Below are 14,098 nucleotides of genomic sequence, written 5' to 3'. Positions count from 1 at the left end.
ATTCTTGACAGTTACAAATGAGTCATGAGTAATTATTTCACTTGGATTACCAGCACAAAACCAGTGGAAGATGAGCTTAGCCTTAATACATTTTGCCTCACTGAATCTTAGATATGGTCTTTATTGGCTAAGCTAGAGAGCCAGAGCTGTTATTAGCTGTTTTGGTGGATTAATTCAGGAAAGGTTGGAGAAATATCTGAGTCATGGCAAGATTAAACGATCACCAACATGAGACACATTCATGAAGTTGGCCAAATGTTATCTGTGAATTACAGAAGACTAAGATTGAACATTTGGTCATTTGACTTCACCACTTTTGGAGATCAAGGAGTTTTTTTCAGGCAGAACATTCCTCTGATGAGGTAAAATTCATGACAGGCTAAATGGTTTTGCTGGAGTGCTGTAACACAGCAAGAAGCTAAAGAAGAGATCTCAGTGGTGTGAACATTTACTTTTGAGAAAGTTTAAACATCTGAGAAGAAGTGCTACATGGGCACAGTATGTTGAAGTGTGAATGAATCCCAGCTTAAATCATTGGATATGAAGTTCCAGCTAATTCATCCTGTGAGCTATGGGAGTTTGGGGACTATTGGAGAATGAAAGAAAATGTTTTCACTTCAGGTGTGATCAGCAATTCCGATCAAAATTGTGCACACTTTGTTCTCCCTCTACAGTGCTTCACATACTAATTTGCATATTGCCAAAGACAAAATCTGTCATGAACCTGCCCAATAAGTAATATTTAAAACCTATTTTAAAGCAACACTCCCTTTAAAATTGTTGCTTGCTATATTTAAGGGTGGTACCTTGATGCAGCATGATTAATACAACAATGGGTTTATTGTACAAAGTAAAAACTTTCTGTCAACCATAAGCATAAATTAGTGACTGTGACTTTATTTTCCACTGTGGAATGCCTTTACGGTTCCTTAGTAAATTTGTAAAATGTTTTTATTTGCAAGTGTACTTAATGTTTTTGTGCATAATAATTATACTTTAAATTTTTGAAGCCTCCTCAAATGTCTGCAGATGAGCACAGTGAGGGCCAACTGTCAATGGTGAGCAGTTTATCGAATGGCATGATGGCTTAGTGGTTAGCACTGCTGCTTTATAGTGCTATGCACCCGGGTTCAATCCCATCCTTGGGCAGCTGTTTGTTTGTGGGCAGTTTGCACATTCTCCCTGGGTTTTCTCCAACAGTTCAAAGACATGCAGGCAGGGTGGAGTGGTTGTGCTAATTTGCACATTATGTCCAGAGATGTGAAGGTGAGGTGGATAAACCATGGCAGACACAATGACAAAGATGGGGTGGATCTATGTGGGATGCTCTTCAAAAGGGTTTAGGACTTGATGGATTGAAAGGCCTGCTTCCACACTGTAGGGGTTCTATGATTCATCCTCAGGGTGTGGTCAGCATTGTGGACTATCATGATTTTAAAACTAGGGCAAATAGATCATGGAAAGTCAGCTTGTTCTTGACCCTCTGCTATCTTTTGCTCTGGTTATGCCAAAATTGAGGGGATTTGCGCACAATCAAGCAGAAATTCTACGCCTAGACATGTTTCTAGAAACGAGAGGAAAGTTAAGGCTTGCCCGTATTTGGTTCCAACTCAAAAATGACATTGGCAGAGTCCTGGAACTGATAGAACATTTGCCTCTTCTGTGTGCCAGGGAGTGAAACAATTCATTTTTCTTGAAGGATGCTTTTTGATTATCAGGGGCTCCATTTTCATTCTCACTAACTCCATTTATAGATGATGCAGTCATGTAGTAACATTACTTTTTGTACATGGTTTATTTTTACGGGTTCCTTCTTTGAGTAGATAAGACCACACAAACATCAGATTGCATAAATACATGTACATGTGATTACATCTTTCAATTTGGAATCCATAAGTAAGATGCTTTTTAATAATTGTTTAGAAACCAATCTCACACCATCTGTATGTTTGAATGCATTCGCCAAAGCAAAGAGCCAAGTCCATGTCTTATTTAAAAATGATGTTGTATTAATATTGGTTTATTATTCCTGATTAGGAAAAAATGTAACTTGTAAATTTACAAATTCCTGAAAATCTTCGTAAAGAATGAATGTCAGATGTCATCTAGCAAAACAGTCTACAGATTCCTTTATATTCTGTGCTTGCATATATAATTTTTAAAAATCAGCTATCCTGATTGCTTTCCCCTTTACAGAAACTCTTTGTGTGTGCCCTTTCCTGTCAGCACTTTGATTATCTTGAGAGGTTATAAACTTCAATTAACGTGGCCGGTGATGGTTAGAGTTAAATTATGCATAAAAGCTGTGGTACTTACCCAAACATTAGTGCATTAACCAGCATTTGTCCTGGTGTGCTATTTTGTCTCTTCCAGTCTGGCACTGATGGGTATGCACCTTGCTGACCAGCTGCTGCTCCAGCCTCCTGAATCATTCCTGCGGGGTGGCTCTGGGATCAGCTCGAGTAACCTCTCCAAGTATTCCAGGTTCCCTTCCACCTGCCCTTGCTGGTCCTTCGCTTATGGTTGCTGTCTCGGCAAGAACAGCAAGAGTAGTGGGGTGGGGGTGATTGGGAGGGGGGGGTGGCGGGGGAAGGGGGCCGGTGTGTGTGGGTTTGTGGGGGTTGGACTTGTAGTTGGTGGGGCTGAGGCAGTAGCATTCGAGACTAAATCTGTGACGGGAGAAACAATTCCTCACAGATTCTGACTCTCAATCCTTTTTGCTAAAAGTGATATGTCCAGCTCCCTCAAATGAACTGGGCCCAACAGCTTCCTGTAGTAGAGAATTCCACAGGTTCACAACTCTGAGTGAAGAAATTCTTTGTCATCTTTGTCGTGAATGGCTTACCCCTCATTTTTAGATTGTGACCCGTAGTTCGGGACTTCCACAACATTGAGAACATTCTTCCCACATCTCGCCAATCCAATTCCATAAGGATTTTAAATGTTTCAGTGAGGTCCCCCTCATTCCTCTAAATTCCAGTGAGTACAAACCCAGCAAATCCAGTCTGTCTCATGAACTTGATTGAGCTTTTTGAAAAGGTAACAAAGAAGATTGATGAGGGCAGAGTGGTAGATGTTATCTATATGGACTTCAGTAAGGTGTTTGACATGGTTCCCCACAGAAGACTGGTTGGCAAGGTTAGATCTCATGGAATACAGGGAGAACTAGCCATTTGGATACAAAGGCTCAAAGGTAGAAGACAGAGGGTGGTGTTGGAGGGTTATTTTTCAGACTGGAGGCCTGTGACCAGTGGAGTACCACAAGGATCGGTGCTGGGTCCACTACTTTTTGTCATTTATATAAATGATCTGGATGTGAGCATAAGAGGTAGAGTTAGTAAGTTTGCAGATGACACCAAAATTGGAGGTTCAGTGAACAGTGAAGAAGGTTACCTCAGATTACAATGGGATCTTGATCAGATGGGCCAATGGGCTGAGGAGTGGCAGATAGAGTTTAATTTTGATAAATATGACGTGCTGCATTTTGGGAAAGCAAATCTTAGCAGGACTTATACACTTAATGGTAAAGACCTAGGGAGTGTTGTTGAACAAAGAGACCTTGGGGTGCAGGTTCATACCTCCTTGAAAGTAGAGTTGCAGATAGATATGATAGTGAAGAAGGCATTTGGTATGCTTTTGTTTATTGGTCAGAGTATTGAGTACAGGAGTTGGGAGGTCATGTTGCGTCTGTACAGGATGTTGGTTAGGCCACTTTTGGAATATTGCGTGCAATTCTTGTCTCCTTCCTATCGGAAGGAAGTTGTGAAATGTGAAAGGGTTCAGAAAACATTTACAAGGATGTTACCAGGGCGGGAGGATTTGAGCTGCAGGGAGAGGTTGTATAGGCTGGGGCTGTTTTCTCTGGAGTGTCAGAGGCTGAGGGGTGACCTTACAGAGGTTTATAAGATCATGCAGGGCATGGTTAGGATAAATAGACAAAGTCCTTTCCTGTGTTGGTGGAGTCCAGAACTAGAGGGCATAGATTTCAGGTGAGTGGGAAAAGATATAAAAGAGACCTAAGGGGCAACCTTTTCATGCAGAGGATGGTACGTGTATGGAATGAGCTGTCAGAGGATATGGTGGAAGCTAGTACAATTGCAACATTTAAAAGGCATTTAGATGGGTATATGAATAGGAAGGGTTTGGAGGATATGAGTTGGGTGCTGGCAGGTGGGTCTAGGTTGGGTTGGGATATCTGGTCGGCATGGACGGGTTGGACTGAAGGGTCTGTTTCCGTGCTGTTCATCTCTATACGTCAGTCCTGACATTCCAGGAATCAGTGCTGAATCTTCGCTGGGCTCCCTCATTAGTAAGGATGTCGTTCCTCAGACCAAAACTGCACACAGTCATTGAACTGCCTTCCTCGGGGAGTTTATAAGGGGTTAATTAGTAGAGGTATGTGTCATCAGTTAATAATTATTTACCTGTAACTGGTCTATTCCTTTGTAATAAATATTAATTCTTATTAAGAATGGAATGCAAAGCAATGCTGTGGGTCAACCTGCAACTGAAAGAAAGTTAAATAAGGGTTTTATGCAAACTTTAATTATTACTTCCTGGAGTCATCACTAAAGGTAAATCAGGGCTTAATTCCCAGTGTGCTTCCCCAGTGAGGCATGATAGTATTTTGGATGTTGCTGTGGAATTGGCACATGGGAAACCTAGTTTGCGGGTGAATAACTATATCAACTGCAGGTGTTTCATCCGGTTCTGGGGCCCACGTTCTAGGAATGATGCAAAGCTGTTTGAGAGAGTGAAGGAGTGATTCCTGAGTGTATTTCCAGGGGTGAGGAACGTGCATCAATTGGAGAAGTTACGGAGGTTCTCTTTGGAGAAGAGAAGGTTCTGACGAGATTTAATAGCGGTATTCAAAATCATGAGGGTTCTGCTTAGATGGGGTAAGATATTCCCCTTGGTGGAAGGATCAAGAATAAGACTTCATAGATTTAAGATAAGAAGCAGTGGAGACTTGACGAAAAGTGTTTCCACCCAATGTCATTGAGTCATAAAGATGTACAGCATGGAAACAGACGCTTCGGTCCAAATTGTCCATGCCGACCAGATATCCCAACCCAATCTAGTCCCACCTGCCAGCACCCAGCCAATATCCCTCCAAATCCTTCCTATTCATATACCCATCCAGATGCCTTTTAAATGTTGCAATTGTACTAGCCTCCACTACTTCCTTTGGCAGCTCATTCCATACATGGACCACCCTCTGCATGAACAAAATTGTCCATTAAGACCCTTTTAAATCTTTTCCCTGTCACCCTAAACTTATGCCCTCTCGTTCTGGACTCCCCCACCCCAGGGAAAAGACCTTGTCTATTTCCCCTGTCCATGCCCCTCATGATTTTATAACCTCTATAAGGTCACCCCTCAGCCTCCGATGCCCAGGGAAAACAACCCTAGCCTATTCAACCTCTCCCTGTAGCTCAAATCTTCCAACCCTCGCAACATCCTTGTGAATCTTTTCTGAACACTTTCAAGGTTCACAGTATCCTTTTGATAGGAGGGCAACCAGAATTGCATGCAATATTCCAAAAGTGGCCTAACCGATGTCCCGTACAGCTGCAACATGACCTCCCAACTCCTATACTCAATACTCTGACCAATAAAGGAAAGCATACCAAACGTCTTCTTCACTATCCTATCTACCTGTGACTCTACTTTTATGGAGCAATGAACCTGCACTTCAAGGTCTCTTTGTTCAGTAACACTCCCCAAGACCTTACCATTAAGTATATAAGTCCTACCCTGGTTTGCCTTTCCAAAATGTAGCACCTCAATTTATCAAAGTTAAAGTCCATCTGCCACTCCTCGGCCCCATTGGCCCAACTGATCATCATCCCATTGTACTCTGAGGTAACCTTTTTCGCTGTCCACTACACCACTGATTTTGGTGTCATCTGCAAACTTACTAACTCTGCCTCGTATGTCCATATCCAAATCATTTATATAAATGATGAAAAGCAGTGGATCCATCACTGACCCAATGTGTGGGTAGGATCTGGAACTCACTGCCTGAGAATTTGGTGAAGGCAGTTTTGATCGACCATTCAAGGGAAAGTTGGATTATTTTCTGAAAATGAGGAACGTATAAGGTTACTGAGAGAAGTTGTGGAAACGGTACTCAGTAAATGACTCCTCCAGATGGCTAGCACAGAAAGGAATGGCTGCCTCCTGTGTTTATAACCATTCTATGATTCAGTTATAGAGGTGAGGGATACAAATAAACTTGATATTAGCTCATATTTCTTTGAACTCCATTTTGTACTTTGGCCCCTTTGTACCTAAGATGGTGCTGGGAATGGTGACTTTGTACACTTTTCACTGAAGTCTTGTGTTCCTGTACTTGAGTACGTGTGAAGATAAAACCTAATTTTAATTCGAACTAGCAATGGTTCTATCAGAAACAGCCTCTTTGGCTCAGCAAGGCAATATCAGTGCTTTACTCTCTCTCTCTCTCTCTCTCTCTCTCTCTCTCTATCTATACCCACCACACCCCCCCCCCCCCACCACCCCACCCCTTTCTGTCCTCTCTCTCTCCTTCTGCTTCAACAATAAAAACAGAAGTTGTTGGAAAAGCTCAGCAAGTCTGGTAGCATCTGTGCAGAGAAATCAGAGTTAATGTTTTGGGTGGTGGAGTCATCAGTTCTGAGGAAGGGTCTCTGGACCTGAAAAGTTAACTTTGATTTGTCTTCACAGATACTGCCAGACTTGCTGATCTTTTCCAGCAACTTCTGTTTTTGTTTCTGAGTTACAGTATTCATTTGGTTTTTATTTAGTACTCTCTCTCTGCTTACCCTGCATCTCCTTTAATATTGTTATTTTCTCACATAACTAATTCTCATGCAGAATCTTTTGGCAACAACTTGCAGCAAAGAATTTTGCATTCTACGATCATTTTCCAAAGTTCCGAAACTCATATTTAATTCTTTATTCTTAGCTTAAAATTGTGTTGTACCTTATCAATCAGCCTGGAAATCCTCGTTATCATTTTATCACTTTAACCCTGGCTGCAGGAAAGAAAACCAAACTTCCTCTGTCTCTTTTAGTAACAGTAACACTTACAGCATAGTCACATTGTACGCAATTTACACTAGCCAGTTTCATTTTCCTTTTATACGCTTTCTATAATAATGAGTTGGTTACTCTGTGTCGTTCCATCCATTATTCTTAGATCCCAATACATCATTCCATACTTCACGCTTTTTTACATTGAGCGCTCCGTGCATTATCCATCTCAAACTCTTGGAAGCCTTTGCGTAGTCCTTGAGTCTGTTTACTGCGATCATCATTTTCCATCAAAGTCTGCCATACCCCCAAATCTGGTTTTATCAACAAATACTGTACCTTCAATCCCTAAATCCAGTTCATCGATCGTATTTGGCAACTAAGACCCAGCATGAGACTATGCTTCTGCTGTTCAATATTTCCATCTACATCTCCTTCAACACTATTTTCTTGGCCATAACTCTATCATTAGAGTACCTTAACTATTGCTAATCTACATGAACCACATCCTTCACTTTGAGTCTATTCTGTTGTTTCTCCAAACGATATTGCAAATTTGATTAACCACAATTGACATATGAGAAATTCATGGTGAAATGCCGTAATCATTTGTTTTCCTGGTATATTTATCAAAACAAAAAACGTTATAGTCTGTTTTTTTTCCTATCTCTTGTTTTAAAGAGAGGTCCTGTCCTCTGGTATTGTCTGCCTTTTCAGAGTTTTGGAAAATCAGAGTACGATACCGTACTACTTCGTCCCTTGATCCCTTCAAAGACATTTCAGGTTTTCGCAGCTTGTAAACCTTGGTAATGATAGCAGTAACAGGAGCTCTCAATTTCTGTTTTTTATCATGTATAAAAATGGCCAACTTGGCCCTTCATAAAGCCTTATGAAGGAGGTACTAAGAGGGTTAAGCAAGAACTTGGTTAAAGAAGTAGATAATTAGTGTAATGGAAAAATGGAGTGAATAAATGGAGGCAGGGAATTGCAAGTCATGTGGCTTGGGAAGATGAATGGAAATAGTGGGGAAAAGGAAGAAAGGAATGCACAATGGGTGAGAGTTGAAGATAATTGTTCTCTCTCAGCAGGGTGACGGTCCAGAAATCCACAATATTCCACCCAACCAAAGCAAACACGCTCAGCACAAGTATCTTCCCTTTTAAGGTACACGAATGTAACTTGCAGCAATGTTAAATGGACTATCCCAATCAAGGTTTCACACAGCAAAGTAAAAGTAACGAGAAACAGATACGGAAATTGCAGGAAAAGCTCAGCAGGGTCTGGCAGCATCTGTGGAGAGAAATCAGAGTTAACATTTCAGGTCAGGTGACGCATCCTCAGAACGCTAGGAGTAAAGAAAATATTGTTTTGAGTGGAAAGTTTTGTGAGGGGAGTGGGAGATTACAAAGGTAGGGCTGGACACTGTCAAGTGTTGAAGTGTTGTAGATCAAGAGAGCATGGGGTAATGTGTGAGCAGAACATGGCTGGGGTGGGATGTGGTGGCAGAATTCAGCATGATCCCCGATGGGAGGATGGCTGGGGCACTGTCGAATCAGTTGTGTTTGGAGGTGACAAAATCATGAATGGTGCTTTCTGGGGCAGAGGAGTTGAGATAAGAAAAGAAATTGAAGTAAGTGGTCTTTAGGACAGAGGCAACTCAACTAGAAGCCAAATCAAAATCTGTGTCTGCAAACAGACTGTTTCAGCTGAGACAGTAACCAGTGCAATTGGTGGCAAGATCATGATGTTTTTAAGGATTTATTTTGCCAACCCTCCCATCTCAAAACTTGTTCCTTGATTTCCTTAGGGGTCCCATTGCAATCATCATTAACTTGTAAATATTCTCTCATTACACTTTGAAGCTTTTCCAATTTTCTTTGCAACTTATTTCATATCAGTTCTGATTTACATTTAATCTAGACTATAAATATTAAACACTGCTTCTACTGTTACAATCTTAATAAAGAGCAGTCATTTTCTTAAAATAAACCAATATCCCAGTTAATTATTCAAATAATGATGCCACAAAAGATTTAAAACACAAGAATTTTTTGTATAAAGGATTTAGACAAAGCAAACAATTAGCATTATTTTTGATAATCTCTTATACTCTCAATGCCAGAAGATAAACATGAATTGGTCAATTATGAACTAAATTACTCATCATAAATCAGATATAACTAAGACAAATCTAAGGAGTTGGCTGAGCAATTTACTTAGAATATAGGCAGTCAAAATCAGTCACAAAAGATCCTCCAACCTCTGTCTTCCTCACTCCCTCCACAGCAGCAAACCATATCCGACCAGAGTCCCATGGGCATAGTCCCAAACAAAAGATGGTGCATGTATGTGGAACGTTCTCAGCTTGGTGTGGAAGACCAATACTATCTTCAAGCAACAAAAACAGCTACAGAACTGAGTAGTTGCTTATTCTCGGCTTCTAGATCTGGCCTCTGTTTTCTTCAGCCTGCCTGCTATGCACATTTTATATTTTCAAGTAGTTTCAATCTCCCCAGAAGTTAGTTTCCAATCTCGGCTACAATTTTAGTTTCTCTTTTTTTCCAGTTAGGTTCCATCTAAAACAAAACAAAAGCTCTCAAAGCACAAATACCATCACGTTGACTACATAGCCAAATTTAATTTAATTTTCCTCTTCAAGCTCCCATGAACTGCTCCCATTTCCTCTTCCATTACAGGAATGCATTGGGCCATGCAAGCTTGCCATTTCCTGTATTAATACTGCCTATTTTTGGTCTGCAGTTCTAGTTGATTATTTGTATTCCATTTTAATCCATGCCAAATCCATGCTAAAATTTTAAATTAGTACCCTTTCTTTTAATAATGAATCCTATTGTGGTCAAATTTTCCTAAAAGTTCCCCTACTTTTAGCTTGTCTATTTTCACTGCTTTCTGATCCAGAACATGATCAAGGCTCACTTCATTTCTTTAAGTGTAGCAACCCAGTGACTGAGGGAGGATATGTTCTGAATGCACTTCATAATTTCTGTACTTACATAGTGAACATTACTGCATTTAGGATGGCTGACCCAAGATCTATATTAATAGATGGTACTGGGGCTGAATGGTGGGTCAGTGGTTAGCACTGCTACCTCACAGTACCAGGGGCCTAGGTTTGATTCTATGCTTGGGCAACTGTCTGTGTTGAGTTTGCACATTCTCCCCGTGTCTGTGTGGGTTGTCTCCCACAGTCTAAAGGTGCGAAAATTGTAAGAACAACTGAGTTTGTTCAAACAATAGCACAGCAAGGAGTTACAATTTTAACATAGAGAGGGTGCTAGCAAGAGAAAGAGTGGGTAGGATGATGATAACTGGGGCTTATGAGGAACAAGATGAATATCAGAGGAGCAGTGAAGATTATATCAATTAAAAATAAATATTATTTTTGACAGAAATTGTATTGCGAGGGAGATGCTGGAGGCTTGAGAAGGGAATTCATTTTTAATTGCACCTGAGTAGATGATGGTGTAAGAGCATCTTTGAGTCGAAAAGAGCATGTATTGAAATCTTGGGTATGTGAGCTTCTTTCTTGACAAGATAAAGGAAACCAGCTAGCTGGAAGCAACTTTATCATCTGAAGGAAAAGTGGAGTTTCATTGTAAACAGGAGAGATTGTGAGGTCAAGATTATAAATAAAGCCTCAAGATGGAGTCAAGGTCTTTTTAATTTATTCATTTGTGGGATGCAGACATTGCTGGCTTGGTCAGCATTTATTGCCCGGCCCTAGTTGCCACTTGAGAAGATGGTGGTAAAATGTCTTCTTGAACCATGAGGGAATTCCAGGGTTTTGGCCCAATGACACCGAAGGAATGGTGATATATTTCCAAGTTAGGATGGTGAGTTGAACTTGCAGCTGGAAGAATATACAATCAAAACAGTAAGTGCTGGAGAAACTCAGCGGGCCTGGTAGCATCTGTGGAAAGGAGTAACAGAGTTAATGTTTTGAATCTGGGATGACCTTCTTTGAGTTCTGAAGAATAGTCCTCTTGGATTTGAAACAGTTAAGTCTGTTACACTCTCTCCAGCTGGTACCAGACCTGCTGAGTTTCTCCAGCAATTTCTATTTCTATTTCAGATATCCTGCATTCTCAGTACTGTGCTTTTTATTTGAGGGAGAGTTTTTAGTTGAGTGTGCAAGGCATGTTTAGCTCCAGTTAAACACTTTGGCAACCTTTTTATGTATTCATATTTTCGTTGTGCACGCATTGTACCTGCTCATAACACCATTTATACTATTTAATGTCACCCTTTTATTTTAGAGACCACTCTCAAAACTTGATTTTTACTTTAAGTTGATTTCAAAAGTCTGCTTTCAGGTGTTTTGTGCCCACAAATGATGGTGCCCATTTGTTGCGTTTTGCTTTCTCTATGTGGCTTCTGTTGATCTTGTACAAGGTGACTTACCTGGAGGTGGTGTTTTCCTTCTCAAACCGACAGGTCTCTGCGCTGAAAAGCTACATGGCGTACACACTAACCCCAGATCCTGCAGCACTTGTCGGCTCAGCCCAGTGCTGCGTCTGTAAAGTGGAGCTCTCTGTATCTGGTCAGAATCTCCTAGACAGGGATGTCACGTCGAAATCTGATCCATTCTGCGTCGTGTTCATGGATATCAATGGAAAATGGTCAGAGGTAGGAGAATAATTATTGTGCTGTCTGGATAAAGCATGTAACTTCAGCCTGCCTCAGTCAGTTCATAAAAATAGTTTTGAATGAGCGCGGTTTCTTTTTGAAAAAGGTCTGACTGGGGAAACCTGGCAGAAAATGGAGATGTCTAGAAAGAGATGAAGTGACCAAGGCAAGAGACGGAAGATTAAAGGATCTGATCATTCACTTACCCCTCTTTTCCCCCATAAGCCTTCATTCCCTTGCTGATTAGTGTGCCTCATATACAAAATAAGAAAGCAGCTTTTACCTTTTGGGAGTTGGAATCCAAAGAGAGGGAGGTGATGGAATATGAAAGGCATGGAATGACAACAGTGGAGCTGGAGATGTAGGTTTAAAAACCAGGCACCTGCTGCACCCAGACAGGACAGGACACTCAGGTGCCAGTGAGTAAGAACTTCATTGCAGTGCCCAAACAGACACAGGAAGGCACTGGACAAGTTGACTTAAAAGCCCCAGGGCTGCACCAACACTGTTGGCGTCAAGCTGCAGCTGACACACCAGTGTCTGGCTGCATCCATGCACTATTTGGTGTTTGCTATGAAAAACCAGGTTGGGCTGGATCAGTTCACAGACTGTATACATCATCACTCCATTAGCCTAGCACCATTGACAAGGTGAGGAGGGACTGAGGGACCCTGGCCTCACCATGGAGTCAGGGTGGTGCCAGTGAGCGTGCAGTCAGAGGAGGAACCCCATGCTGGCTTTGTGGAAGTCTCCTGTCAGGATGCCCACACTCTTCCTGCCACCCTTGCCCATTGGGGCGTTCGAGTCAAAGAGGTGTACCTACCTTTGGGCAGGATGCGCTCATCATGTCTGGGGCCCTCCTGCTGCAAACACCCTGAAGATCGCCCAACCAAAACTCCAATGGGCATAGGCTCTACTGGAGGGCGGTCTTCTTCTTCAACCATGTAGTGTGTAGCACTACATCCCAGTGCTACACACAGATGTAGTGGAAGGGAAGGGGAGAAGCCTCTGACAGCACATGGTTAACACTTCATTTTAAATACCTCCCCACGTTTGTAAATACAAAGTTCACTTTTCATTGTCAGTTGTGTGAGAGAATGTCTGTTTAGCCATAACTGCAACACTGAAGGGACAGAGGCCTTCCTTCCCACTTCCTGAGGGTTTACACTCCAATGTGTGACAGTAGCAGCTCCAACAGCATGTGCAGGCTGTAGGAACTTGGAAAGTGCTCGCTAACTCATCACTGAGAGCAGATCTTTCCAGGTCAGAATACATTGCTAGCGCATCATAGCCAAGTGTGAGTCTCATTCCCGGTGCTCTATGATGTGGTGCTTGGGGCAAACAGTGGACTGCACACTGTAGGGTAGTGCCTAAGGTTCACACAAAAAAGCATAGGGCTCTTGCAAGTGTGTTTCAGTTTTAGTATTAAATGTCTGTGTAATGCTGTTGCCCATTAAGGGATCCCATATCGATGAGAGAACAAAGCATCGAGCCCACCCACTTTCAAGGGATAGTGGGAACTATTTCCAGCTCCATTGTGCACTTGTTATTACAGGTCTGATAGAAGGAAACAGTAGTCACTCCTCAGGCAGAGGGTCCTAGCCTCTTATCTTTGGTGAACTCCCAAATATACAAATTCCTTCCTTCATAACCTCCCAGTCGATTCTCTGGTTTCAAGTTCCCAAGGTCCAATTTTATCTAAACCTTTACCTTGTACTTTGTCCCACAGACTGAGAGATATTCAGTCAGCATGCGCAATAAACTAGTCCATTGTGTTCCCCCCACCCCCCAGCATTGAAGCCAGAGTGTTACTGACTGTTGATGAGGACCCCCCGACTTCCCACATAATCCCTTTCCCTTCAAGGCTCTATAGTCTCCCTCCTTGCTCCCCCGCAACTCTGTTAAATATTTTGTTGCCTCACTTCACAGTTTCTATCCCCTCTGCACCCCAGCATATTGCCTCTTATCACCACAACTGAGTTGCCCAACTTCCCTCCCATAGCAGCACCCCTGACAACTCTCCCTTGTCTTTTAATGGAAGGACCTTCAGAACTGCCTTCCTGCCTTGGCTACCTCAGGACAGACAGGCCCAACTGGTGGCTGATCAGACCCTGGACTGATCTCTGTGCAGCTCTCTGACTGACCCATTGCCTAGACTGTAGAGGTACCATCTCACAGATCCTGATTGTGATAACCCCCTGGATCAAGTGACTAACTGTCCTCAAGCCCCTGGACTGACAGCAGTGACTGATCTTGATTTACTATATCCAGACACCCACACCCCCTCTGACTGTAGACTGTCTCCCTTGATTTGACTGACAATTCTACTCCTTTAGAAATTGAGAAATGGGTCATTTGGCTGAGGAACGTGAAGTGTGCAGGCTGCTGGTACACGGTGCAGCTGTGAGAGAGATGTAGTGTTGTAGAGCGACGT

At 42.1% G+C, this 14,098-nt stretch overlaps 1 protein-coding gene across 2 annotated transcripts in view; it reads left to right on the top strand.

Moving 5' to 3' along the window:
* cpne2 (copine II) overlaps positions 1-14,098 on the top strand; it is a 264,882-nt gene that overhangs the window by 27,130 nt on the left and 223,654 nt on the right. Inside the window, exons 2-3 of one of the 2 annotated variants that reach the window (XM_072547503.1) lie at positions 8,103-8,181; positions 11,473-11,664. In XM_072547503.1, the coding sequence (XP_072403604.1) occupies positions 11,494-11,664 (171 nt within the window). In that variant the 5' untranslated portion in view covers positions 8,103-8,181; positions 11,473-11,493. The remainder of the gene's footprint in view (positions 1-8,102; positions 8,182-11,472; positions 11,665-14,098) is intronic. The other variant, XM_072547502.1, reaches the window with a different exon arrangement.

Source organism: Chiloscyllium punctatum, chromosome 26, assembly GCF_047496795.1.
Source record: "Chiloscyllium punctatum isolate Juve2018m chromosome 26, sChiPun1.3, whole genome shotgun sequence".
Taxonomy (NCBI): Eukaryota; Metazoa; Chordata; class Chondrichthyes; order Orectolobiformes; family Hemiscylliidae; genus Chiloscyllium; species Chiloscyllium punctatum.
This window is presented reverse-complemented; position numbering and strand designations above follow the sequence as displayed.